The sequence below is a fragment of the Euwallacea fornicatus genome, chromosome 20, assembly GCF_040115645.1.
Source record: "Euwallacea fornicatus isolate EFF26 chromosome 20, ASM4011564v1, whole genome shotgun sequence".
In the NCBI taxonomy this organism is placed as follows: Eukaryota; Metazoa; Arthropoda; class Insecta; order Coleoptera; family Curculionidae; genus Euwallacea; species Euwallacea fornicatus.
The window spans coordinates 3,315,406-3,339,369 of NC_089560.1; the positions used below are offsets into that span (position 1 = coordinate 3,315,406).

The window sequence follows — 23,964 nt, forward strand, 5'->3', positions numbered from 1 at the left end:
CATTTTTCTCTCTCTACAATAACAACTTATATGTCACTTTGACATCTAATCTTAACCTTACTTTTTGCGTTTATTTACATTTTTAATTAATGCAATAATTTTTATTAATAAACTCTGTTTCGTTGAATTTCAATAACTTTCGATTTTTACCGTACGCATTACTACCACAACGTTCTTCTGCATAAAGCAATTATTGTATTTTCAATATGAGACGTCGTGCGGGGCTTGGTGCTATCCAGAAGCAAAAGCTGGAACAGGAAAAATACAAAGACAAGAGTAATGAAATCCAGGTAAACCAATTTGAACAAATGTCCAAACAACTGGATTTTTTCAAAACCAATCTTGAAGAATTTGCTAGTAAACACAAAAATGAAATCAAGAAAAATCCAGAGTTCAGAAGACAGTTTCAAGTAAGTGCGCCAAATTATACTATTTATCATGTTTCACTAGCAGTACTCTCATTAGGAAATGTGTGCCAGCATTGGGGTAGATCCCCTCTCCTCAGGCAAAGGTTTCTGGTCAGTTTTAGGTATAGGTGATTTTTACTATGAATTAGCTGTTCAAATTGTTGAAGTCTGTTTAGGTAAGCTTTCAACTTAAGTTAGTGTAATATCATAACCACCAGTTTCAGCCACAAATGATAAAACTGGAGGTTTGATAGGTCTTGAGGAATTACGTATCAAACTAATCAATGCTCGAGGCAAGAGAAAAGAACATCAAGAAATATCAAAAGATGACCTACTTAGAGCTGCACAAAAATTAAAAATATTTGGTAGTGGATTTAATGTTATTCCTTGTGGGCGTGGAAAGGTATAACTATCATTGCTGTTCTCATTCATTTGATCAATATTGCCTAATTAGTATATGGTCCAATCAGTTCCGGGCGAACTTAGCATGGACCATTCAGCCATATTGACTCTAGCATCAGGTGCAAATAGGGCGTATGTCTCCGTTTCTTATCTTAAGAAGGAATTGAGTTGGGAATTGGAGAGAAGTTCTAGTGCCTTGGAGAGCCTGGTAAGATTTAATTGATACAGAAAATGTTTTGTAATTCATTGTCTTTTTATCTTCATAGGTCAACCAAGGATTAGCATGGGTGGATACACAGGATGTACATGAAAAACTCTATTACTTTCCTAGCCTTTTTAATGAGAGTGTTAGTCCTGAAACTTGATTAATGTAGCAATAAAAACAGAGTTTAAATGATATTCACTTGTTTTAATTACCCTCCAACATTTATAATATACCACCAATATATTTAATAACAAACATTTCAATCATCTTTGGTCAGCTAACAGAGTCAAAAGTTAAGTGACTAATTTTAGCAACATCTTTTGAAATTAGGTCCAGAAATAATTTATACTGTTTCAACTTGTTCTCAGTTTTCTTTACAATTTCCTTCTGTGTTTTATTTTCTTTTTTCAAACCTTGGATTTCAAGCCTTGAACTTGACACCATCTTCTCTAAATTATCATTTATAATCTTTGTTTCATTCTTCCATTTTTCATTAATTTCATTCTTCTTTTTGACTTGCGATTGTAATTCTCTAATGTTCTCCTTGTAGGTTTGCGTTATTTTATCCAATTTTTCTTGGTAAGTAGTCTGAGCCCTTCTGAAATATCAAGCATGCTAAACAATAATTTTGTCTTTGAAATTGCTTATACTTCTCATATTTTTCTTGCTGCTCCTTGAATTCTTTCTCAGTTCTGGCAATTTGCTCATCCATCTTTGACATCCTCAAAGTAAAATTGTCAATTCGTCCAAAACTATCAGCAAGCTCGTCCTCCAAACGACTTATTTTTGATTTTAAAGTTAAAATTTCTAATTCCTTCGCCTTTAAATTTCTTTCATAAATGGCAGCCATTTGTTCTAAGTCGTTCTTTATCACCTCTTTCTCAGATTGCAGTTGAATGGTTTGCTTTTCAGACAAGAGCTAAATGTATGCAAATCATTATTAATATAATCTTCACTAAATTTTTAATTTTTGCTAACCAACTTTTGGAACGTCGACTCTAAATTTTTCTCCAAAACCAAAAGCTTATTCATTCCACTCTCATCGATATTACAGTGCCCCTTATGCATACGCTCGATTTCATTTTCTAGTAAAGCACACTTTTTAGTAGCAGCCTCTAGTTCACTAATCTTGTTTTTAATTTCGTTGTGCGCTGTCGCCAGGTCATCAAGAAAAACTTTCTGTTTATCACTAAATTCATTCCTAACTTTATCATTTTCGCTTTTAATTTTCTCATGAGATTCTTTGACTATTTCCATCATTTCCTGAACCAACTTCTCATTTTCCTCTGTAAGTTAATTTAAGGTGATTTTATATAAAACTGGTTTAGATTGGGGCAAAGTTCTTACCCTTTACTTTTCTTTCTCTAAACAATGCTGCGTCTTTTTCATTTAAAGCTGCGTCTACCACTCCTACAGCTTCAGTTACTCGGTTTAAACAATCAGTATTAGCCTTTTTTAGTCCTGTAATAAATTCATTGAGAAATTGGAGAGAAAGCTTTATTACTTACCTGAAATGACATCATCTTTATTTTCCAAGAGTAGTTGCAGTTGCGATCTTTCCTCCACGCACTCGTGTAGTCGTCTCTGCAGCCTCAAAACTTCAACTTCAAGGTTTTTTACTATTTTGAGGGCACTGGCCTGGTTTTCCAGAGACAGGTCAACTTCACCGTGTTTTCTTTCGATTTGTGTTTTGGCTTGTTTCGTTGTTTCTTCTAATTTCTTTTGTGTGCTGAGTAGTTCCATTTCTGCTTCTTCAATTTTCTGTTCGTAACATCGTTTCAACTAAAAAAATCTCTATAACATCTAAAGTAATGTTTTTGCGGAGAAATACTTTGAGATATTCTTTTTTTGAAACAAATTCCTTGTGTCCAGCCTGGAAGACTTTGAGCTCATCTTCTAAGTGATCAATGGCTTTAATGCCTTCTTGCCATAATTTGGATACGTGGTCCTTTTCAACAGTAAGAGTATGGATTTGTTCTTTAAGGTTTAATATTAGCTGGTCATTTTCCACATCTTGAACTTGGCAGCTTTGCGAGGTAGTCAGAGCTTTCTCGAGGTTTTCAGAAAGTTTGTTGTTTTCAGCTACCAATGTATTCACTTGGAATCTCAGTTCATGTTGTTCGTTCTGAAAATTAGTTTAAAAAAAGGATTAATAAAAAATAAGTAAAACTTACTTTTAGCGTGTATATTTCCTGGTTTAGATCGTTGATCAAGTCCTCGTAGCCTTGAGTAATGGTTTGGAAGTGCCTTAAGTCAATAATTTTCTTTATACTATTGGAAGCAAAACTACAAGGTAATGTGGTACTTACTCAATATTCTTCTGGTCGACCTCATGCATTTTACACGTTCTTTTTAATTTTTTTTCATCTCAACTATATTTTGATATTCAAAAGTGACTTCTGCATGGTTTCATAGCCATTACCTATAATATAGTCCTTAATCCCATACCTGTCGTCAAACCATTGAAACTTAAAACCACAGTAAATAATTGGGACAATATCGGGATACGAGTAAATACAAAATAAAGGAATCAATAGCGATGAAATAATGCCTGAATGTGCATTTGTTTGTATTAGAATATATAGTGGTTACCCCATGGAAGCTAGTTCGTAGTGTTTGTATTGTTGGGTTGAAAAGTAATTTAGAATCAGACTGGTTGGAATGCGTTCCTGGAACGTAGACCTGATAACTCAATATTGATATGAGAACACCTCAATTTCTAGATGAATACACAAATCTTTGTTAGGAGAGAATGGCTTTCACTTAAGAAAAATCTGTTCATTTTTCGACCTTTTCTTTGCATATTTTAGGTATAAAATATATAGAGCCAATTCGTGCACCGCATGGGAAAAAGTGATCCAGATTCCGGGGTTGCGACGTCTTAGTTTTGCAGAGCCTTGCAGCTTTCAATGTCCCGATTTTCAAATCTAAAGGGAAAAGTTGAAAGCCAGTGTGAGAACACGGACATCAGAAACTCTGACAGCAGCGATGATGGAAAAGAAAAGAAAGTGGGACTAATGTACCAACGCCATCTGCAACTTCATCAGAAAAGTGGAGAAAAACGAGAGAGTCTCTTAAAATGGACAAAAATTTTGACCTTTTTATAGATCAAAGCTAAAAAAATAAGTAAAGGAAAACGGAATCAAACGTTCCTGATTCGGACATTTTTTGTCTCTTAAGGACAGTTCCGATAACGTCGCAAGCTACAACAAAACAACCCGAGGTTTGGAGGGTAGGCGCCTAGTAGGCGAATCCCACACTAATCGGCCACCAGAAACTCAAACCGGATGTCTTTTGAAGGCCTTTTTCGTGACTGAAAAAAAACATAAAATCTCTAAATATAATAGGAGAGGTCCAACAATCTCCAAGAAATATACATAGAAAAGAATATTTGACAATAATTATCTTAACTACAAGATGTCTTTCTTTATTAAAATGATATTCATTCTGTAACTTTTCTGCATATTCAAAAACTAATTTTACCCTCTTTTTGAGATTGTCCACTTCTATGACGCTGCGTTTCTATTTAAAAACAGAAAAAAGAAATTTTGGACTTTTGAGCAGCTCAATTTTCAATACATGCACATTTTTTTAATTGAAGAAATTCTGCGCTGCTCAGGCTGTCTTTTCGATCTTTCTTTTCCAGTTTCTAAGCAGGGGGGTAAATTTTTGTAATACAATGAAATAAAATTGAAATTGAAATGCATTAAAGGACACTTTTCCGACGTTAAATCAGTTTTCTTGATAAATTGGCGTTGACTAATGTCGCTCGTGGTGTAACTGATGATTGCAGGATTTAGTCTGCTCAATTTAGGGGAATCCTCGAAAGGACGGCGTGTGCTTGATAATACAGATTTTCTTAAATTTGCAGGCGACCCAGCCTCAATAGTTGAAAGGATTAAAGTGAAGAATTACAGCTGCGTGTAAGGAAATTCAAGTATAAGTTTTCGTGAATGTTAGAATGGAGTTTGGAAACAGACTATTATTATTTAAAAAATAATGGACAGAATTTTAAACACGTAAAGCATTAATAAATCATTTTTCTACCTTACAGTTGACATCTAAGCTTATTTAATGGTTTGGACATGATTTTTCGAAAATCTTTCAATGAAAAAAAAAACGTACATCTGGAAAGGTAACTGAAAGACATTTCAAATGAGGTATATCTCGACCCCCTTTCCCATTTAAGATTTTAGTGGTTGTTTATACCTCCACCAGAATGTGCACATAGTTTAATAGAAAATTGACTTAAAGGATGTTTCCCTTGAAAATAAAATTAATGTGTATTTACGTACTTACATATTTACTATACGGACCGAAATAGCGAGGGTAGTTCTTTTTGAAATTGACACGTTGTATATAGGTATGGTATGTAGGTCCAAGCCCAACCAGGACATTGGTATATCAAATATCAAGCTACGGTGGACAGAACTCTCTGCGTGTCTCATCTTCATGTTTTGGTCAAAGGACACAGAGTTGGAGATATTTATTAAAATAATGATTTGGCGGTCTACAGAAGTGTTACGCAAAGTGGTCGGTACTATTTCAATGTCTTTAGAGACAGTGCTGAGCAAGTTGTGAAGGTAGAAAGTACTATCAAGTTCTGGACAATTTATGTATGATACGATAAACATGTAAAAAAAATATACTTAAAAAGTATTATTTGAGTATTTATTATGTTTTTGTTTTGAATTCCTTCATGCCCTACAACGTAAGATCTCCAGGTTGAATGTGTGGATATGTAAATAAAATGAAGCTCCATTTCAGCGCCCAAAATGTTAAGAGTCTGAAGTAAGTGGGACGACTTACACCTTGATGATATGAAGGAATGAGAAAATAAATTGAACGATCACATATAACTCCCATAGGGCCAAGTTATTAAAAGACATATAAGTTTACGGGAATGTAATTTTATTAGGAACAGACGGTCAAACCTCCCTTTCTAAGTTTTTTTGTACAATTTAATAAGGATTTTATGCTTGCGTTAAACATTAAACTTAACAACCTATCAATCAATTCTGCCCTTAATGGCCTTTAGACTTTTTGATTTTAAACGCCCATTCAAAATAGAAACCAACGGCAACAGGGCGGTATTAGTGCAATGGTGGTAACACAAGCAACCAGTAAAACTCGGGACTTACTGCTTTCTCAGCTGGAACCATATTTACGACAGACATGGCAGCGAGAACCTCGCCAAGAGCACCGTTACTGTGTCCGTAGGTCAAACTGCCGACGTAGAGACCCTGACTCTAACTTCTACGACCCACCATCATTTGGGCCATCGGTGAAACTAAACGTAAGCCTGACAAGTTCAATTACAACAATGAGCAGTGAAGCTAGGTTTGGTAAACCATGGTCCCAGAGACTTTGACTTATAATATCGAATCCAGGAGTTCTACTGATGACTGACATCACGCCCAATCCAACCCAGGACCATCACCTACGAAGACAGTCAAGAAGGAAATGGCAGGAACCTTCATATCCCTTTAACGGATGCCAGTCAAAGCCCTCACATGATTGTAACCCTTCAGGAACACACGATTGGGAATGTCTACTTTGGGAATGACTTGGCTGTATACAGAAACGTCACTTAGAGCGGAACACTCTACTCAACCGTCTTCACTGGCAACGACCCTCAGATTAGTAGTGGAACCAATACCTTGACCATCCAAATTAGTAAGGGCGAAGTTATGTATGACGCCATTATTTTGCAAAAGACTTTAATAAAGATTGTGAATATTATTCAAGTTGTTTGTATTGTGGCTCTCCAGATCTGCGGATATTGAAGAAGAGTTTGAGTTCAACAGTTCTTCAAGCGCCAAAGTCTTGTGTTAGTAGCTCGTGTAGGCAATTCTTGGACTGGTCAAGAATTGAGAATCTGGAAGAGGATCTATTGATGGGTCGATCAATTTACAAAGGGGTTGCAATTATTACAAGAATTGGTGGAAACTTGTGGATTGTTGGATAAATGGATATAAGCATATGTAGAAGGAGGTCAGACGGACGTATCCTCTGATATCCAGAATATTTTAAGAGGCTTTCAGTAATTTTCAACATCCATATTTTATTACGCCCTTTGGTACAAACAAACCACACACGACATTAAATCCTAGTAATTAATCACTTTGTCGGAGAAAAACTTCTAAAATAATATTTTTTTACAATTTCTCTGAGGCAGTCAACCACGTTAAAAGCTTCGCTGTTGCACGTGCCCCTTTCAGCAAACATTTCCATGGAGAGGATCTTCGATCAATTCCCTAGATAAGCTACTTACAAAATTATGTACAAAGCATACTTAAAGATAATTACAATAAGACGAATCACAAACAATTGTTAAAGCCAAATCTGGAATCCTCCCGATGTTTGATGAGTTGTTGATTGAGAAAGCTTTTGACGCGCTCAAGGGCCTTGCCCCATATCAATAAATATAAGCACTTCGTGCGATAATTACATTATAATCTCTTATCGCTAAAAAATATTCACACGTAATCCTAATTATCAAAACTAAGCAACTAATAAGAGCTCTTCTGATCTTTAATTCCACCAAGGTCACTGAATGCGGGGCCAGTACTGGGACGTCATGTCAGTCTGTCCTGGTACCGCTATCGGTACTGATACTCCTGGAGATATAAGTCCTGCAAGTACATCCAACCTTACCAAATAATGACCCTAGAACCATGGTCAAATCAACGCATTCCACGACCTACCGGTTGAAGTCCCATTGGTGTTGTACTGATGACCGTTCATCTGGTGGTAAGGCTGACTAGGGCTGCAAGGTGATGGCCTGGAACCGTAGCCTATACCAAGGTCGTACCCTGATGGTCTGCCCATGCAGTAGCTGCTCATGGCACCGCCCATTCCAGGGCTTTCTCTTTGCTGCAGACAGGCGCCCGGAGATGGCCCCATTGTGGTGGTAAGACCTCCATGGGCGAAATTCGACATCGGAGACATGGTACTAAAGGAAAGTCGATGTTTAATAAGGTTCTGGTATATCTAGTAATGCTTTTGGTTGCTATCCGTCCCCTTGGAAGCTCCATGACAGCTTGAAATTTACTACAGGGTGGGCCGTTGCACCGCGATAATTTCTTTATCTCAGAAAAATTCAGTGCCTTGCGGGCACCTTTAAATGCTTCCGAATATACACCGAGTGGCCAGAATATTTGTAATATCTGATTTTTTATGTTTTTCCAATGGATTTTCGTGCTACTGAAGCGGACGGTTTCGATTCTCGAGAACATATTGGAATTTATTGCGTAACTCACATTAAAAAAAATTCTTCCTCACGGAATTTTATTTGGAATTTTCTCAAAAACCTCAGTACTAAAGGCCGTTTAGTCTTTATTTTAGAACTTTCCCGATTTAATGGAATTCATAACTCTTGCAGACTTTGAGATTTCGACACGTTATTCACTGCATGCCGCGCAGCTTTATTGAGATACCCAGTATACACGAAATTCTTTTAACTAACTGGCACTTTTTCTGAGACAAGAAAGTCTGCACTGCTTTAAACGGGTCACGATGTATTACCCATAAGTATCCGCTATGGACATGGTAGGAGCAATAGAAGAATACATGGCAGGACTGCTATTCCCAAAGTTCTGTATTCTTGGAGGAGAAGCATTGGGCCCCGGCACCTCTCCAGGCGTCTGATTGGTTCTCCTCTGGTTCCGCAATTTCTCCTCACGTCGCCATTTCGCTCTTCTGTTGGAGAACCATACTTGTATCCGAGCTTCTGGAAGGCCGATTTTGGCAGCCAAACGTTCTCTAGCGAAAACGTCTGGGTAGTGGGTCCTTTCGAATTCTAGAAAACAACCGAACTCACTTCAAGTTCATCTTCTTCAGCATTTTTGCAAACTTTACCCTTTTCCAGACTATCAATTTGATCGTTCGTGAAGGAGGTTCGGTTTCTCTGCAGTTTGCGCTTCAAACGAAGTCGAGCCTGATCATCATCTGGACCTATGCTGGAACCTGCATTCGAGTTGTCTCCTGAATTCGTTTCATCAGAGTTAAGTCCATCAAGATCGATAACTGGAACAAGGAAATTCGCTACAATTTATTTTGGAAATCGTTATCTGCCTCCGAAAGAAATTGAAGGATGGCTGTATCATGCCGGGGTATACCCCGAAATAGGGATTAAGGAAGTCAAGCGGTTCGATATTTTTGTAACCTACTTGACTTGAAATTGGATTTACTTGAAAAATACCTGCTTTGGAATTGGAATATTCGGTTTTTCCCTGGTAGCTTTCAAAACAAAATTTTGTTGATCTCCAAATTGAGAAACTCGTTTCTGATTCAACGAAGTCTCTTGGCTAGAGATGTTTGCTCGGATCGTGCTGTGTAATGGACTGATTATAGCACACGAACTATCCACGATAGTAATTTTAACCCGTACGCAAATTTTTGTCAAAAAATAGTTGTGCGTGGATTTTTAAATTTCCGACTCATTTTGGGCATATTTTTTTCTTGAAAGTGAAAACGAACGCCATAAATCCGGCCCTGATCGGGTTTTAATTAAAATTGGAGATCCAAAACGAGTCCTTGCCAACTTTGGAAAAATATATGACGCGTCAAGTGAAATAAGGGCTTGGGAGCAGCGGCCGTGCGTCTTCGTTCCTACAGACTTATTTCGGGTGGGCGGCCGGGACGCGGCCGCCCCCCACAAGATAAGGCACAACGATCTACGTTACGGCGGACGCAGCCAACCAGAAACTAATGATAAGGGCTGAAGGAAGTCAGACAGAGGCGGGACTTAAGGGATGTTGGTGCACGGAAGCCCCGTTCCGGGGGCCCTTCAGAGCCCTTTCGAGATCAAATAAGTTGTTTCGATATTTCGCTCCCCACGGCCGGATCTCCGGTTTGTTATTGTGTAAAATATGCGATGCGATGCCGATGGTATAAAGTTGAATTATTTAATTTAGGGGCTTAAATTAAATAACTCGAAATTTTCATTTTGAGAGATTATAATGAACTGGGGCTGGATTTCAATTATTAAATTTAAAATTTCATTTGCTGTTTAGTTGATTACGAAGCGCACTTGCGGGTTTTGTGATTTTTTGGCGGCTATTTGGGAAAATCGATCGCGCATTAGCACAGTAACAGTTCCGGTTATAGTTTCATTCTAGAAATATTCGAGTTAAAAATATAATATAATCAAAACCTCCGGAAAAGCAGCGGAAATCGACGTGCCGGTAGCCCAAGTTTGGAGCTCGCCAATGAGATCTCAGAAACTGGAAGAGATGCAAACACGTTTGAATCGTGGCAAAGTTGCGCGATTATTTGCTCGAAGACCGCCGCGCTAGATTGGTTTAAATCGAAGTCAGTTCTTAAGTATTGGTTCTGTCCTCTATTAAAAAAAGGGTTGAGCCCTTAAAGCCAGATCTCCGGGACTTTTGCGCGGCTCGCCATGCGACACACTCTCTAATTGGGAACAAACTCTGAAAGAAACTGGGCGGCAGAAAGGAAAAAATGTCTTGAGAAATCGAAATTAGAATACAGTTTCCTCGCAAATAGGCAACATAATAACGGATCCTTCATCCTATTCGATTCGTCTTTCGAATACCGAAACTATTCGAATTTCACCAATTCGATTCTTAACAAGAGTTAGCTTGTCCTTTCAGTACTTGAAAAGCCACGAGGGGACCCAAGTCTATATCGCCCCCAGTCCGGGGGATATAAGTCTGGTTGATTCGCAATATCTTCTCAACAAAAACCTTAAAGTGGTTAAGTCTGCCCTTTAACCGAACCTCCGAGCATCCATATCCTGATAACTTTAGGATGCTCTGCAGGTCCGGGATAATTTTACTCCGAAATCCCCAATTAAATCCCCGATAGCCACACCTGTTCTCGCCCATCGGAGCTACTAAACCAGCCCCAAATACCAGTCAGACAAATAATTAAACCCTAATTGGTGCACCTTTGAGCGGCAGCTTAATCCACAAGTGATCAATGCAAATTCAATAATTGCCAACTACAAAGTTGTTTAGCCGGCCCTCGGGCTGAAAGGGGCCCTTTTGTCAGGTTCCGACCGTTTACTGTAGCCGACACAATCTTTGGCTGGTGATGGTAATCAGTTTTGGGCAAAACTCTTTAAACCGCTTTGTTAAGCTCATGTTGGCCTGTTTGTGCAAACAGAAGTGTCCAGCTTTGAAATTTCATAGAGAGAGCTTCCGAATTACTACTACAATACCACGCGGGGTTCGGATTAAACCACGTCCAAGATTGCTCAAAATGCAACTCCTTAGCCAAATTGGCAGATGCATTGGAGAGCTTTCGGAGCTTTAATCCACCCTTAAATCCGGAACCAGCGCTATTGATCTCGGCATGTAAACATTTTGGTCGAAAAAATTAATTCCTAAACAGAAAATGCATACAAAGTAAAAAAGCTCCGATATGGAGTTTGGGAACACATGTCCCTCTAAGTTGGCAGAGAAGTGTTTTCTGTTTGGGCACCGAAGCGAAAGCGGCTAGATTGTGAATATAATTGAAAAAGGTGGCCATTTAATAGGGGATTTTTGAAATTTATTATTGTGCACTGACGTGTACGCTATCGAACATCTTATTTCCTTACAAAACTAGAGTCTTCTAGCTGTTAAACGATACCTCAGTTCCGGCACACTTCCCCGAAACCGTGACACTAGAACACAGAACCCACTTACATCCCTTGAAAAGCTCCAGTATCAATCGCACGCATATTTGCAATTGTAACCCCCCTCGAGACCTTTCGGTCGTTTAGTGCTGCTTTATTAGTTGAACAATTCACAGTCACTTGCCAACAACAATACTAATTTGGTGTAGAGAAATACAATCTATTATTGTAACATGAGGGTTGCCATATTTCATAACCGATACTTAAGGGCCTGAATTACGTTCGGGCAAAGGGTGAGAGAGGACCGAGTGCCGCCCCTTCTGTCACTTAGTTTAGAACCGTACATTGATATATCAATATTAATGTTTTTGTACGTGGGGCTTGTGCTGACTTTTGACTGTTAAACTCCCCATAAAAGGTGAGGCACAAATGGCCAATGACGGTTGCGTATTTTTCTCTTTGTTTCGTCAGGTTGGAAGAGAAAGGGAGTTCCATTGGCTGAAATGAGCAGGGCAGTTTGAGATAAATTCGGTCCGGTTTAAATGTTTTTTGAAAAAAAAAAACTGCGGTAAATTGATGCCCCATTCACCCCTAAAAATTATATAAATGCAGGTCAAAGTAACAACGTATCTCGGAAACTAAACGGGAAAATACGTCTACGCATGCCCAGGCTCGAAATGGTTGAAATTTGCTACAAATATACTCCTTATTATGACAAATTGAACACCTGAAATTAGCGTGTCGAATTCAACCAAACTTGGTATGCGTACTTAGTTGTAATGGTAATACAACACAACATATCGGAAACGTGCTTTTCCAGCAAGACTACAGAAAACTATGGCTCGTCTATACCGTTACAACGTTAATGTGCTTCCATGCCCTCCGCGGTCTCCTGATCTTGCCCCTATTGAACAAGTATGAGACATGACAGGAAGAAACGTCACTACACTGGAGAACTCATGAAATACTTTAGCAAACTTACGAGATGCAACTCAAGTTGTTTGGGACACACTACCCCAAGAGGAAACCGACCATTTGCTTAGAAGCACATCCAGATGAGTTTCTGAGAGGGTAAATTCACGAGATACACATTATACGAATTTTTGAAGACTTTCTCGACTTCGGTTTAAAGGTCTCAAAGTATTTGAGGCGCCGTTTTTTGTTCTACCGGAGTGAGGCAGATGGTATATCAAGCATGAACACCTCAGTTGAGGTTTCGAAACTTCCGTTTTAGGTATCTTTGGTTTATCTTCCAACTGCACGTTTAAAATCAAGAAATTCGCTATCGAAGTGATCCGGTATCTTAGAAAAAGAGGGAGATATTTTCAGTCAGCCTTATAGACCTCATTGCGGCGATAGATTTCCAACACTCCAAAGCTCGAAGTTTGAAAAGTATCCAAATGTAGAGATCTACCTCTTTTAAAAATAGCCGGAGAGTTATCGGAAAGTTTATGACGAAAACTGAATTCTTCCATTTAGTTTCTAATGTGAGATATCAATATGAAATCTCTCTACCCTCTTTCTAGGATTTACATCATTCATGCTCTTCGGCACTCGACCCTTCACCCCCTCGAAAATTTTGTGTCGCTTGTCCATTAGTTCCCTTGAAAGACATTTCCGCAAAATCTAGAATTCAACCTGTTAGGAAGAATTCCATTAAATTTTATTCTTCAGGGAGTTAACTGATTTGGACACATCAATTGAGGTCCTAGAACCTTCGAAGGTAGTTTGGACAGCCTCAGTTTGAAAAGCTCGCAAACGTACATATCAGTCGGGTTTGAAGGATAGAAATAATTATTTCGAGAGTCTGTTAGGACAATTTCTGGATTAGTTTTCAACATATCGATGCACGAAATAAGAAAACACAAACTAGGCGAATGCATTTTCATTTGCTTACGCATCAAATTCGATTTCGTTAAGTCTGACAAGTGGCAACACTGCGTTGCTCTTTTGTCAGACCAAAATGGCTGATCTACGAAACAGCAGGGTGAGAGCAACAAGGAGAGCTATCTGCCATAGAGGCTGTCAAAGTGAGGATGCACAGTTGTCGGACTTCCTTGGAAAGTGGATCTTTTCTTGTTATCTAACAATATGGATTTTAATGGTTAAGTGAAGGTGGATTGAAGGAAGAGAGAATATTCAGTTAGCTTGAAATATCAATTTCTAATTTGCACCGGGGGTAGAAAGTGGTGCGAAGTAGGTATCTCTTAAAATGTGAGTTATTAAGTTACAAATTATGATTCATTAATAGTACAAAAAAAACGAATATTTATGATAAAATCTAGGTCAAACTTATCCGACTTTGGTTAAAAAAAAAGAAGTCTAACCTGGATACGGCTATGAAGAACAACTAACTTACCCCTACGCAAGCTGCTTTTATAACTTATAAGGTGCAGTACGATAAGTGTGTAAACGGGATAAGTGCGTTACCGCGTTTGCTCTATTTTTGAGTAAAGTTTACGTTTAAAAAAAAATTCTAGATTGTTTTCTAATATTTTTTGAGGAAAAGTAGTAATGTCTTCATACCCCGGAAATATTTGTACACGGGGCGAGAGTACATCACGCTTTGGGGCAAGTGCCCATTAGACCGAGAGTCATATCAAACATTTTGTCAAATGCAAAAAAGAAAAAGAAAAGAATAGCAACGGAACTAGAAGAAAAAGACTGTCGAAGAAGTTCAAAAAAGGTTAATTAGAGATGAACAGCCGAAGCAGAAAGCAGAATGAAGAAAGCTATCAAAGCATAGTCCTGATAATGCTGATAACGACAATAACCTGTGTACAATTTGAAAATGCGACTTTCGATTTTATATTTTGGCCATCGTCAAAGGATTCAATGCGTTAGTTGTGTGTGGGGGTGTGCGGGGGTGTGCGGTATTTGTAACAGAGCTCCAAAAAAGATGCAACATGAATATGAGTAATGTGTTGACGAAGATTAATAAAGCTCATTAAGCTGTAAAACTGAAACTAACAAGCTATTTTTTACATTATTGGTTTTTACACAATAAAATTAAGTATACATTACACAATTTTTTAACTTACCTTTCTAGCTTTTCAACTTTTTACATTTTAACTAAAAAGGAATTTTAGTTTCGTTTAAAAGTGCATAACTTGTTAACTAAACCAGCTTTTTTTATGCGATGAAAAGCAATTTGTAACTGAATTATTGCTAATTCTGCTCTTGCCCTTGGACTTATGATATACGACGTCAAAGTATTTTAAGCAAGCACGAATACACTTGCCTCATTTTCGGGTCAAGTGCAGAACAGTTGACCTTTTTTACAATTTCCTATAATATTGAATTTTGTTATGAGAATTTAATGTTTTCGCTTATTACAATTAAATACCAATAACCCAGAATAGCGTTGATACAAAAAAAAAAACAGATATACTTGTACTGGGCGTTTCTTAACAACGTATAGAAAATTTAAGAATAATTCTGGACGCATTTCAAGTGGAAAATTGTAATAAACAAATATCCGCAAATGCTTTGTTTTCAAAATACAGGGTGTCAAAATATGCCATATTCTTAAGTTAGTGTGACCTTAATCAGAAAAAGTGGAGAGGAAGAAAAGAGTTTTTGGGGTAAAATAAAATTTTGACAGACGACAAACACGACATTCCCACTTTCTCTCCCCTCCCAATACGTTATACGAAGAACTGAGTGAAGATATACAATAGAATTTTTTTTTTTTTTTATCTCCAAATGTATACCGTTTTGACCACTCTTTATATAAACTTAGGCACTTGGTTATGTAACAAGGGCAGAAAGACCAGTATGGTCGATAGCCTATTTCGTATGAAATAAAGATTATATATATATATATAAAATTTTGAAGGATTAGAAATGGGCAGAGAATATACAGCAGATTTCAAGTTAGAAGCTGTTAAACTGGCAAACGAACGAAGAAAGGTAGGTCAAACAATTACAAAAATAGCGAAGGATTTAGGAATAAACAGTGGTTTATTAGGAAAATGGATAAAGAGACGCAACGAAAAAGAAGTTTTCCTTGTGTATTTCCGATATGGCCCAAATAGGATTTTTGAATTGTAGTTTACGAATGTGTAGTACAAAGCCCCACATTTACATCTACTCCGATTTTTTACCATGCCACAGTGGCGTATGCTCGGGGACATCTACATTATTCCATTTACATGCGAAATCTACGACGTTGCGTTTGCCGTTAGTTAAGACCGACTTGTATGTTTTTTGCTCCAAACAGAACCGAAAAAAATGCGGGATCATTTTATTGATAATTGACCAGTGCAAGGTTTATTTATTTTAACATCCAGAAAAGATCTAACTTAATTGAACGTTACAAGCACTGTAGAAAATGACCGCAATTACTTATAATACAAGCTCGAGTCCTGCCAATTCAAACGACAGTGAAAAATAACATTTACGAAGTGATATTCATGTTCTTTTTTATGTTGATAAAAAATTCAATTTCAGCCATATTGGAAATGTGCCAGGGAAACGTTGATTTCGTTGGTATATTTTAACATCCTGTATGTTGAAAACGAAGCATTTACCGACGTTTGGTTATTAGAGATTTTCCACTTGAAATGCATCCAGGATTACGCCTCTTTAAATTTTCCACACGTAGTTAGGGAACACCCTGTGCATTCGACAAAATATAAAACCAGTATAGATCGGAGTTTAACAAAAACCGGCCCCCGATTACCCCCCTGCCCCCTGAACCGAATAGCTGGAAACTCTTTTTTTTTTTTTAATTATTTCAATCCAAATAGACCATGAGAACTTCAAACTGCCGAGAAAAAACTGAGCGTCTCTCAATGACACAGTCGACATTGGATTTAAACGTGCCCCTGTAGAGTAACGGTTCGATTGAGCTGTTATGACACTTTTACGCTAAACCTGCAATGATCTAATTTCGAATTCTCGTCAACCGACTTAATTAAACGAATACGCAATTTTCGTAAATTTGGGCATAAACTGCTTTCCACTCCTTGGCGATGAGGAAAACACCTAAAGCAACGGAGTAAAGAGTCGAGATCGGTCCTTCGTTGAGGTCAGGCAGTAATGAATTATTCAATAGAGGTAACGACCAGTGTGTGATTGCCAAAGGAAGTTCTAAATTTAAACACTTCATAGAAAATTCCTTTAAAAAACGCACCACCTATTAGATCGATACGCGTATCAGGTCATTGTCAATATTACCATAGAATTTTAATGAATAATTCTTTCATTTGGATGAGTTCCGTGCCAGCTATTAGAGGCAACACATGCAAAAATTAGTTCTGTAAATCTTCTGATGGGATAATCCTCGAAAGCCGCAGAATACTGAGGCCTCAAATCTCCGAAAGACGTCCCGTCTAAAGGCTGAATTCCTCTCGTTTGTTTGTACTCGTTATGCCGCTATGTCTATCTGCGTATCTGATACATACATGATACTGTGAGCACAGAGCCCTTTTCTTTGTCCCGATATTGAAATGGAACCGTTTGGGCGTAAGTAATTTGCTTTACCGTATCCCCGCTGCCGCCATCACCGCGTTATGGCTCTATACTGTAAACACCCCGCTATGCCAAAGTTGCTCTTGTCAGAGACGTAATGGGTTTTATCTCAATGTCAGTGGTTCTTCTCTACATACAAACTCTTCTGACACTCCGTGGACTGCGGTGATTTTTATCCGCCCTCCCTCTATAGGTCAGTCCCAGGGTCAGCCAATGCCTCAACGAACAATCCGGCGCCTTTTTCTAAATCCATACGGTCCTGTATTTTTATTATCAGCAGGATACCTCTACATCTTTCTAATAAGTTATTAGCAAGTCGTCGTTTACCGGCGCGTTTATCGCAGAAGTTTAGCAGAAAAGTGATTTATAGCGTTTACGTTTTAGGGGGTTTAATGGCGTCGATGTGACATGACATGGGGATGAAGTATCTCCGGGTAAAACGCCGAGTTTTTCCCAAGGCGATACATTATCCCTGATCAGGATGGATTTCCAACGGCAGAATTTTTTCAGGACAATATGAATTATTGGGCCTTCGCGAGCAACCGAGCCGTTTCCATACCGAGTTCGGCTATAAGGCGCCGTTCAAAAAGTATCTTGCAAAAATTCGCGAAACTTGACAACGCCGGCCTCATTTGACATTTGCACGGTAAATGTCGTTGCCCATTCGGCCGTCATGGCAACGCGGAAAACAAAGAACGACGCCCGACCACGTTGCCATTGCTTTGGAGAGTGACTTACTGATATAAAAACACAGAAATCTGGAATTTCGAGCTGACGCATAGATATAGATGAACACAAGAAAGGGGGTGGTCACCTTAAATGTCGCTCAGGTTCACGGTTCTATGCATTCGAATGGGCGTCGCGCTGCTCCGAATGTGAGCGTGAGCATAACTTGCCCCCGCACGAAACGGGCTATGAAGCAGCTGCGAACTTCAAGATCTGAAATAGAGCCTGCTAAATTTGAATATCTTGAGTCACCTGGAATTTTGACTTAGTTATTTTCAGTAATCCTGCATTTCCGAAAAATTCATGTATGTACAAAGGGCCAACAGTCCCGCCTAAATTCGTTAAAAATTGAAGGAAATATTTTTCATTAAAATGCTGAAACACGTCAAATACTTTCTCATTTGTGTATTTTTTGATATAACAGGTATGTATACAGGACTGCCCATGCAGTAGATAAATATACTTTTTAATTTTCTTCTTCCCATGTATATTGAAACGACTTTGAGCCCTTTAAAAACTTCTGAACATATTTCACGTAACAGGTCCATGTCTGAATTCAACAGTTTTCGAAGAAAAAATGGAAAAAAAAGAAATAACGATATAAGTATTAATAATAAAAAAATTATAATACGAATCGCTGCAATCTAAAGTGTTAAACGTTTGAAGGTGTCTCACGTTGACTTCTGGACTGTGGACAAGTCGCAATTCAAATTCCTCGAGAAATTTTCTTCTAATTTTGGGGGGTACTCGTTGGGCTTCCTGAGTAATTTCATTTTTTAACTCTTCTCCACTGCCGGGCTTATTTAAATGCACCCTATGTTTCAGAAAATCCCGTGAAAAAGTCCATATGGGTGAGATAATACGATCTAGCTGGCCCTATCATCTAATCCATCGATTGTATTATTATATGAGTATGTTACTTGAAATATATTCAGAATTTCTCAAAGGACTCAAAAACGTCATAATACACGTGGGGCTCCATAAGAAAAAATGGAAAAGTACGTTTATCTACTACGTGGGTAACTATGTGTACATGTTTGTTACGTCGAAAAATGCACAACTAAAAACAATATTTGGAATGTTTCCAAATATTGAATTCAAAAAATTTTGTATTTCCATTAAAAATATTGCCTTCCATTTTTAACGAATTTATGCAGCAATGTTGGTTTTCTATGTATACAGGATTACTAGTTATTCGACGTATTATTTTGGGAAGGAGGTAGGGCGTGAGGAAAGGAGTAAATTGAACCTATATATGAATATTTAAAACCTCACTAGATTTTAAGTTGTTTAATTTTTTTTTAATTCGAAATCTTGATTTCACAGTTATTTTCCCAGAGATCCTTTTTTGAATTTTTTACTTTCGCTACTCGATCAGTTGTCTAACATAATTATCATCCGTAAAGGATGAAATACGTCCGGAAATGTTTGCATTATGTCAAGATTGCTGGCAAAATCGTGAATAAAATAACTTTTCAAGGGCAGCTACCTCAACTTCAGCTGAGCATTTTTCAAAAAATATTCAAGGTAAAATGTGTACAAATTGCTCTAAAACTTCTGCATTTCAATAGCTATCCAATGAGGAAATACATGCTCAACAAATCATTTGCGGTCCAAAAAAAATAATGCTTAGACGAACATGAAATGCTTTAGATACATTTTTAACTAAAACTAAATTTAAGTAATAACCAAATCTGTATATGAAAATCATATATGAATGAGTCGTGCCTTAGACAAATGAAGAATGCACATGAAAACTTATAATGTCATAATATGGACCTTCCGGCGTCTGTCCAAGGGAGTTTTCAGATCTTCTAAGCAATCCAGAAATATTATCAGATCGACTTCATATTTTGTGCCATAGACCTGGTGGATGTTAAAAAGTCCTACAAGGAACCTTCAAGTTCTCTCATTTAGAATTACTAAATATTTAAATTTGATGGATTTCCCAGGAGATTTTTTGAATTTTTCGGTATTACCAAGGCAAAATACATAATAAAAATGATGAGATTGAGCCCGTATTTGAGGCGATTGAAGAACGTAGCTCTGAGTTTAGAACATCCCAAAACGAACCTTCTACGTTCTGTCGTTCGGCAGTTGTAAATACTTTTTGACATACCCAGAGAAACTTCCAGAAGTTAGAAAACAGACGGGGAAATATGCAATTTCGATTTAGCGGCGAAACTCGAAATTTGGGATTTTGATTTGAAATTTACAAGTCTACTTTTGAAAAAGAAAAGAAATTAGGAATTTGGGAACATTCACTTTCAGAATAATTTATGCTCTTGAAGAGTACTCGCCACTATTTCATATTGACGTGAAAACGAACTGGCGTGAACCGATCTTTGATTTCAAAGGGAAAATCTCGATTTCACAGACGCCAGGACATCACACAATTTCCATTAACAACAAAAAAGAAACAAATTTTTCACGTTGGGCAGTAGAAATTCGAAAAACATGCATTATCCCTTACGTCAAAGACGCAACTTGTTCTTTAGTTGTACACCCGACACAACATATTCCCCATAAGATCTAGGCGTGGCCCTTCTGGGTTGAATAATTCCCGTTCTGAATAGGTACATAATCAGAATTATCAGAGCAAAACCTCATTGCGAAATCTCATTATTGAAAAGTCCGCGTTTAGTCGAGCTTCGTTAAACATCCATTCGACGAATCATCCCCGGTCAGGCTTGTTGAACACCCGTTGCCCGAATAAACCCCCGGGAACTCTTAAAATCTGTCGGCATGTCCCTGTTTATTGCCTCGGTAAATATCGGAGGGTGGTTGGTTTCGTTTGCCATTTAAATCGAATTATCGCCCTCTTTAAAATTAAGGTAAATGTTAAATATTAGCTAAGATTCAATTATCATTAATATGTAAAACACACATCGAACCCAAAGCTATCAACAAGGTACCGAATCCTTAATTAAGCGATTTAACGCACATCACGTCTTCTTATGTCAAATTGTTAAATATAAATACGCCAAGAGATATGGCGATGGTTATCAGTTTTGGTTCGATATCGGCGAGTTCCACAAAGCCAGCACCGAAGAAAATATGAAGGTACGTACTGAAGAACCACCTTTCGAGACAAGGGATTAATTTAATATAAAGCGACACGGTGCAACGCGCCAGAAACCTTTTGTGACATGTCGAAAAAACACACACCGCCTGATGCTGATAAATGGGCCATGTATAACTTAATTGACGTAGGTTTCTTGATGCGTCTCCAAGTTATTGTTAATCGAAGCCTGAATTCGTTAAATTGTTATTTACAGTACTCCGTAGCGATCGCTCTAGTTATAGCAGCAATAAGTTCTGCGGAACCTCCACCACGCAGCACTCTGGCTCGCCAGCAACAACCCCCTTATCAACCTAGAGGAATTAGACCTGCCGGACCGGCGTTCAACGCACCCTTAAGGTAGTAACAGAAATATAACGCTAATACGGGTCGCTGGGCGACACCTGTCGGATGTTATCCTAAGTTTACAAGACTAACTCAATTGCGAGTCGTGAGACAAAACATTTCTCACATTGGAACCGGTTTCACGTAAACCAAACAATTCAAACCTTTGATCACCACGGTGTTGGCAGTTATCCGAACTGCATTGAGGTATTTGCGTATTTTGTGTTGCATAAGACAATAGCTTTGAGTACTATTAAAGGCACATTTGCTTAAAAACTAGATCTCAAAAGCAGCAATTGCCTCCAACTCCAGCAGCCTCCTACGGGCCCCCGCCGCAGGAATATGGACCTCCGACCGAGGTCACCACCACCGAAACCCCTACCACAACTGAAACTGTCGAAGCCACCACTGCAGCACCACAGGTAACCGTCCCTCGCAATTGCACTAGAAATCAATCTCATGGAGATACGCCTCTGATCTAGGCTGAAACCTTAAGAGAAGCTCAGAAACTCCAAGAAGCCGTCTACGTAGTGGTACCGCAGACTCAAGAACTGATCTATGCAGCTGCACCGGTGGCTTCAGCCAAATTGGTGCAGCAGCCCAGGTTGGTTCCAGTGCAGGCGATCCCTGCATTTGCCAGGATTCAGGAGATACCTCAAGTGGCCAGGATCGTCCAGTACCCTGTGGCTTCTTCCGGTTATACTTCAATAGTAAACACCCCATATAGTTCCACGTTCGTTCAGAGTTTCCAGTAGGTGTAAGGTGGGTGGTTGATTTGGTTATTTATTTATTTGTTTGGCGTTCCGATTAATAAAGTTTTGAAAAATAATGCCGTTTCCCTGTTAAAATTAATAGACAGTGGACTGTTGGGGTTTAGATGAGTAGAACCATATTCTTAATTTCTCTCTTATGAAGGGTGGAAAAAATCACGGCCGCGATCCGAAAGTAGTCAGTAGACACGTTAGTAAGATTATTTAATTGCCGCAGGGGACATTTGGCAACATGATTTGCCGCCTGACAACTGTACTAGTGACGGAGCGCCTATATGAAAGTATTGCGACGAAAACATGCCCGATTGACAAAACACTGTCGCGATGTTGCCATTTTTGTGCACCGTTGAAAAACCGGAGATTTGCATGTTCGTACTTGTGGATTATGAATTAAGCCTCGCACGTCACAAATTTGTTAGCGTGAATTAGTTATTAACTGTTGTTTACACTATCAGCGCAAACTCGGGACGTTCGTAAAGCTCTTTGAAATTTCCGAAAAACAGTGGGACTTCGGCGAAGCCGGATCAATCTGAGTTAAATAATTAATATTCTTCGTACTGTGCAAATTTCCATTTATTAGTTTTGGTTTATTTACAGCCGGAATCCGACAGCCCCCAACGGTTTCTTCTGGTTATGATCCGGCAATTATGAGTTATACCCATTCCTTATAGTTTTGTGCATATTTTCCGCCGGTGGAGATAAAAGATATTGTTTATTCGTTCCTTCGAAATTAATATTTCAGTGATGATTTAAATGAAACCGTGTTGGAATGAAAATTAGCTAAAAACGCAGAAAAACTAATTTAATCCGCTTTTTGTCTGAAAGGAGCGAATTACAAATCTAAACCGAAAAGCCGGCGCTGATGTTTTGAAATTCTGAAAAATCATTTTGTGCACTGTAATTGGCTCACAAAGCATAACTGAACAAATTGAATAAATTTTAATTAATGCGTAATAATTTCATTAGAGGCAACGTTTGTTTGAAACAAAATGCAGAGGCCGGATTGTTAAACGTTGCGCCCCAGTCGAGCGGGTTGGAAATTTCAATTAGCATGACTCCTGGGGGCAGCACGTTGCTGCCGCCACCGTTTAGATTTTTAACAAATGTGTCACTTGCAGCACCGCCACTTCGAATTGATACTGTTGCCGGTGCTCCGCCCCCGCGGGCATACGGCAACCACAAAGGCAGCGACGGCTTCGGGGGCTCAAAACTTACAACATAATCTGTTGGATATCACGAAGATTAAAACGATTCACATACTGTTAGGAACAGGATTTTTCGCTTGTTCAGATTACTGAGCATAAAGTTCTCGTATTTTTAACAATTATCTATATAGTGAGTTAATTTGATCTTTAATAGTCCTGGGGGTTCGGTTGGAAATCGCAAAAATGCGTTTCGATGCATGTCTGCGCAGCAGAAATTTGAGAGCGAACGGTGATTTTGCCACGAATTTGTTGTTTGGTCAGCTTTGAATTCAAAAAGAACACTTTTTTTGTCTGTTCCTGTAGAGCAAACTCGTCCGCAGTGCCTCATTTATCAAAATTTGTTTAATAAACAGGCCCTGCAATTAAAAATAGCAGCAGGAACGATAGCATTCAATTAAGAAAGCAGAAATAATTATTTTTAAGCCAGAACAAAATCCTAAAAAAACAGCTCGTTTGCAGATTAATGAAATTTGTTAATTTCAACTCAACAACACATCAATTTCAATGTTACTAAGAGCGAATATATATATCTGGTATTTCTGGGCACTGACCTGGAACCCTCTGACTCATAGATCCCACACTGACTCTAGGCTTCTCTGTATAATTTATAAATCTTGCATTTAAAGCCAACGAAGGCAACAGCATGAGATGATTCTCTTACCATCCAATTAACCAAATGGAAAAAAACTTGTTATATTTATTTATTTAAAAAAATCTATGTGATACGCCAATAGAGAGAGAGAGAAAGAGAGAGAGAGATTGAGAGAATTTTGAATTTAGTTA

The 23,964-nt window shown here is 38.4% G+C and overlaps 4 protein-coding genes across 11 annotated transcripts in view; 2 read left to right on the plus strand and 2 right to left on the minus strand.

The window, feature by feature from the left end:
• The first annotated feature begins 53 nt into the window (after window positions 1–53).
• lsn (vacuolar-sorting protein SNF8) lies at window positions 54–1,208 on the plus strand. Its single transcript, XM_066294143.1, has 5 exons — window positions 54–410; window positions 466–583; window positions 632–810; window positions 862–1,017; window positions 1,076–1,208. Exons 1-5 carry the CDS (start codon window positions 207–209, stop codon window positions 1,172–1,174), a joined length of 756 nt encoding a protein of 251 aa, XP_066150240.1. The 5' UTR covers window positions 54–206; the 3' UTR covers window positions 1,175–1,208.
• On the minus strand, window positions 1,203–3,535 carry LOC136345630 (sodium channel and clathrin linker 1-like). 2 transcript variants are annotated; one of them, XM_066294138.1, is made up of 8 exons: window positions 3,324–3,535; window positions 3,189–3,261; window positions 2,846–3,139; window positions 2,523–2,796; window positions 2,362–2,475; window positions 1,993–2,300; window positions 1,665–1,933; window positions 1,203–1,609 (listed from the first exon to the last, which is right to left on the minus strand). In XM_066294138.1, the coding sequence occupies exons 1-8, from the start codon at window positions 3,350–3,352 to the stop codon at window positions 1,288–1,290; spliced, it is 1,683 nt and encodes a 560-aa protein (XP_066150235.1). In that variant the 5' UTR covers window positions 3,353–3,535; the 3' UTR covers window positions 1,203–1,287. The 2 variants fall into 2 exon arrangements, with proteins under 2 accessions (XP_066150235.1, XP_066150234.1); XM_066294137.1 differs by having other exon boundaries at window positions 1,203–1,612.
• Window positions 3,536–7,058: 3,523 nt separating this feature from the next.
• Window positions 7,059–23,964, minus strand: part of LOC136345605 (paired box protein Pax-6-like) — a 66,711-nt gene continuing 49,805 nt past the window's right edge. For 6 of the 7 annotated variants that reach the window (XM_066294092.1, XM_066294091.1, XM_066294096.1 and 3 more), the window contains 4 exons: window positions 8,875–9,042; window positions 8,542–8,815; window positions 7,722–7,969; window positions 7,059–7,649 (listed from right to left, as the gene is read on the minus strand). In XM_066294092.1, the coding sequence (XP_066150189.1) occupies window positions 7,564–7,649; window positions 7,722–7,969; window positions 8,542–8,815; window positions 8,875–9,042 (776 nt within the window). In that variant the 3' untranslated portion in view covers window positions 7,059–7,563. Of the gene's footprint in view, window positions 7,667–7,721; window positions 7,970–8,541; window positions 8,816–8,874; window positions 9,043–23,964 lie in introns of all 7 variants that reach the window. The other variant, XM_066294093.1, reaches the window with a different exon arrangement.
• LOC136345611 (uncharacterized) lies at window positions 20,870–22,035 on the plus strand. Its single transcript, XM_066294105.1, has 4 exons — window positions 20,870–21,009; window positions 21,079–21,221; window positions 21,487–21,628; window positions 21,689–22,035. The coding sequence occupies exons 1-4, from the start codon at window positions 20,950–20,952 to the stop codon at window positions 21,959–21,961; spliced, it is 618 nt and encodes a 205-aa protein (XP_066150202.1). The 5' UTR covers window positions 20,870–20,949; the 3' UTR covers window positions 21,962–22,035.

Coding starts and splice junctions, on each gene's coding strand:
- lsn (XM_066294143.1), top strand. CDS start 207: ATGAGACGTCGTGCGGGGCTTGGTGCTATCCAGAAGCAAAAGCTGGAA. Junction 584..631: donor AATTGTTGAAGTCTGTTTAG/GTAAGCTTTCAA, acceptor CACCAGTTTCAG/CCACAAATGATAAAACTGGA. Junction 811..861: donor TTCCTTGTGGGCGTGGAAAG/GTATAACTATCA, acceptor TTGCCTAATTAG/TATATGGTCCAATCAGTTCC.
- LOC136345630 (XM_066294137.1), bottom strand. CDS start 3,352: ATGCATGAGGTCGACCAGAAGAATATTGA. Junction 2,797..2,845: donor CAAAAAAAGAATATCTCAAA/GTATTTCTCCGC, acceptor AGATTTTTTTAG/TTGAAACGATGTTACGAACA. Junction 1,613..1,664: donor CAGCAAGAAAAATATGAGAA/GTATAAGCAATT, acceptor TTGATATTTCAG/AAGGGCTCAGACTACTTACC.
- LOC136345611 (XM_066294105.1), top strand. CDS start 20,950: ATGTCGAAAAAACACACACCGCCTGATGCTGATAAATGGGCCATGTAT. Junction 21,010..21,078: donor CCATGTATAACTTAATTGAC/GTAGGTTTCTTG, acceptor TGTTATTTACAG/TACTCCGTAGCGATCGCTCT. Junction 21,629..21,688: donor CCACCACTGCAGCACCACAG/GTAACCGTCCCT, acceptor CCTCTGATCTAG/GCTGAAACCTTAAGAGAAGC.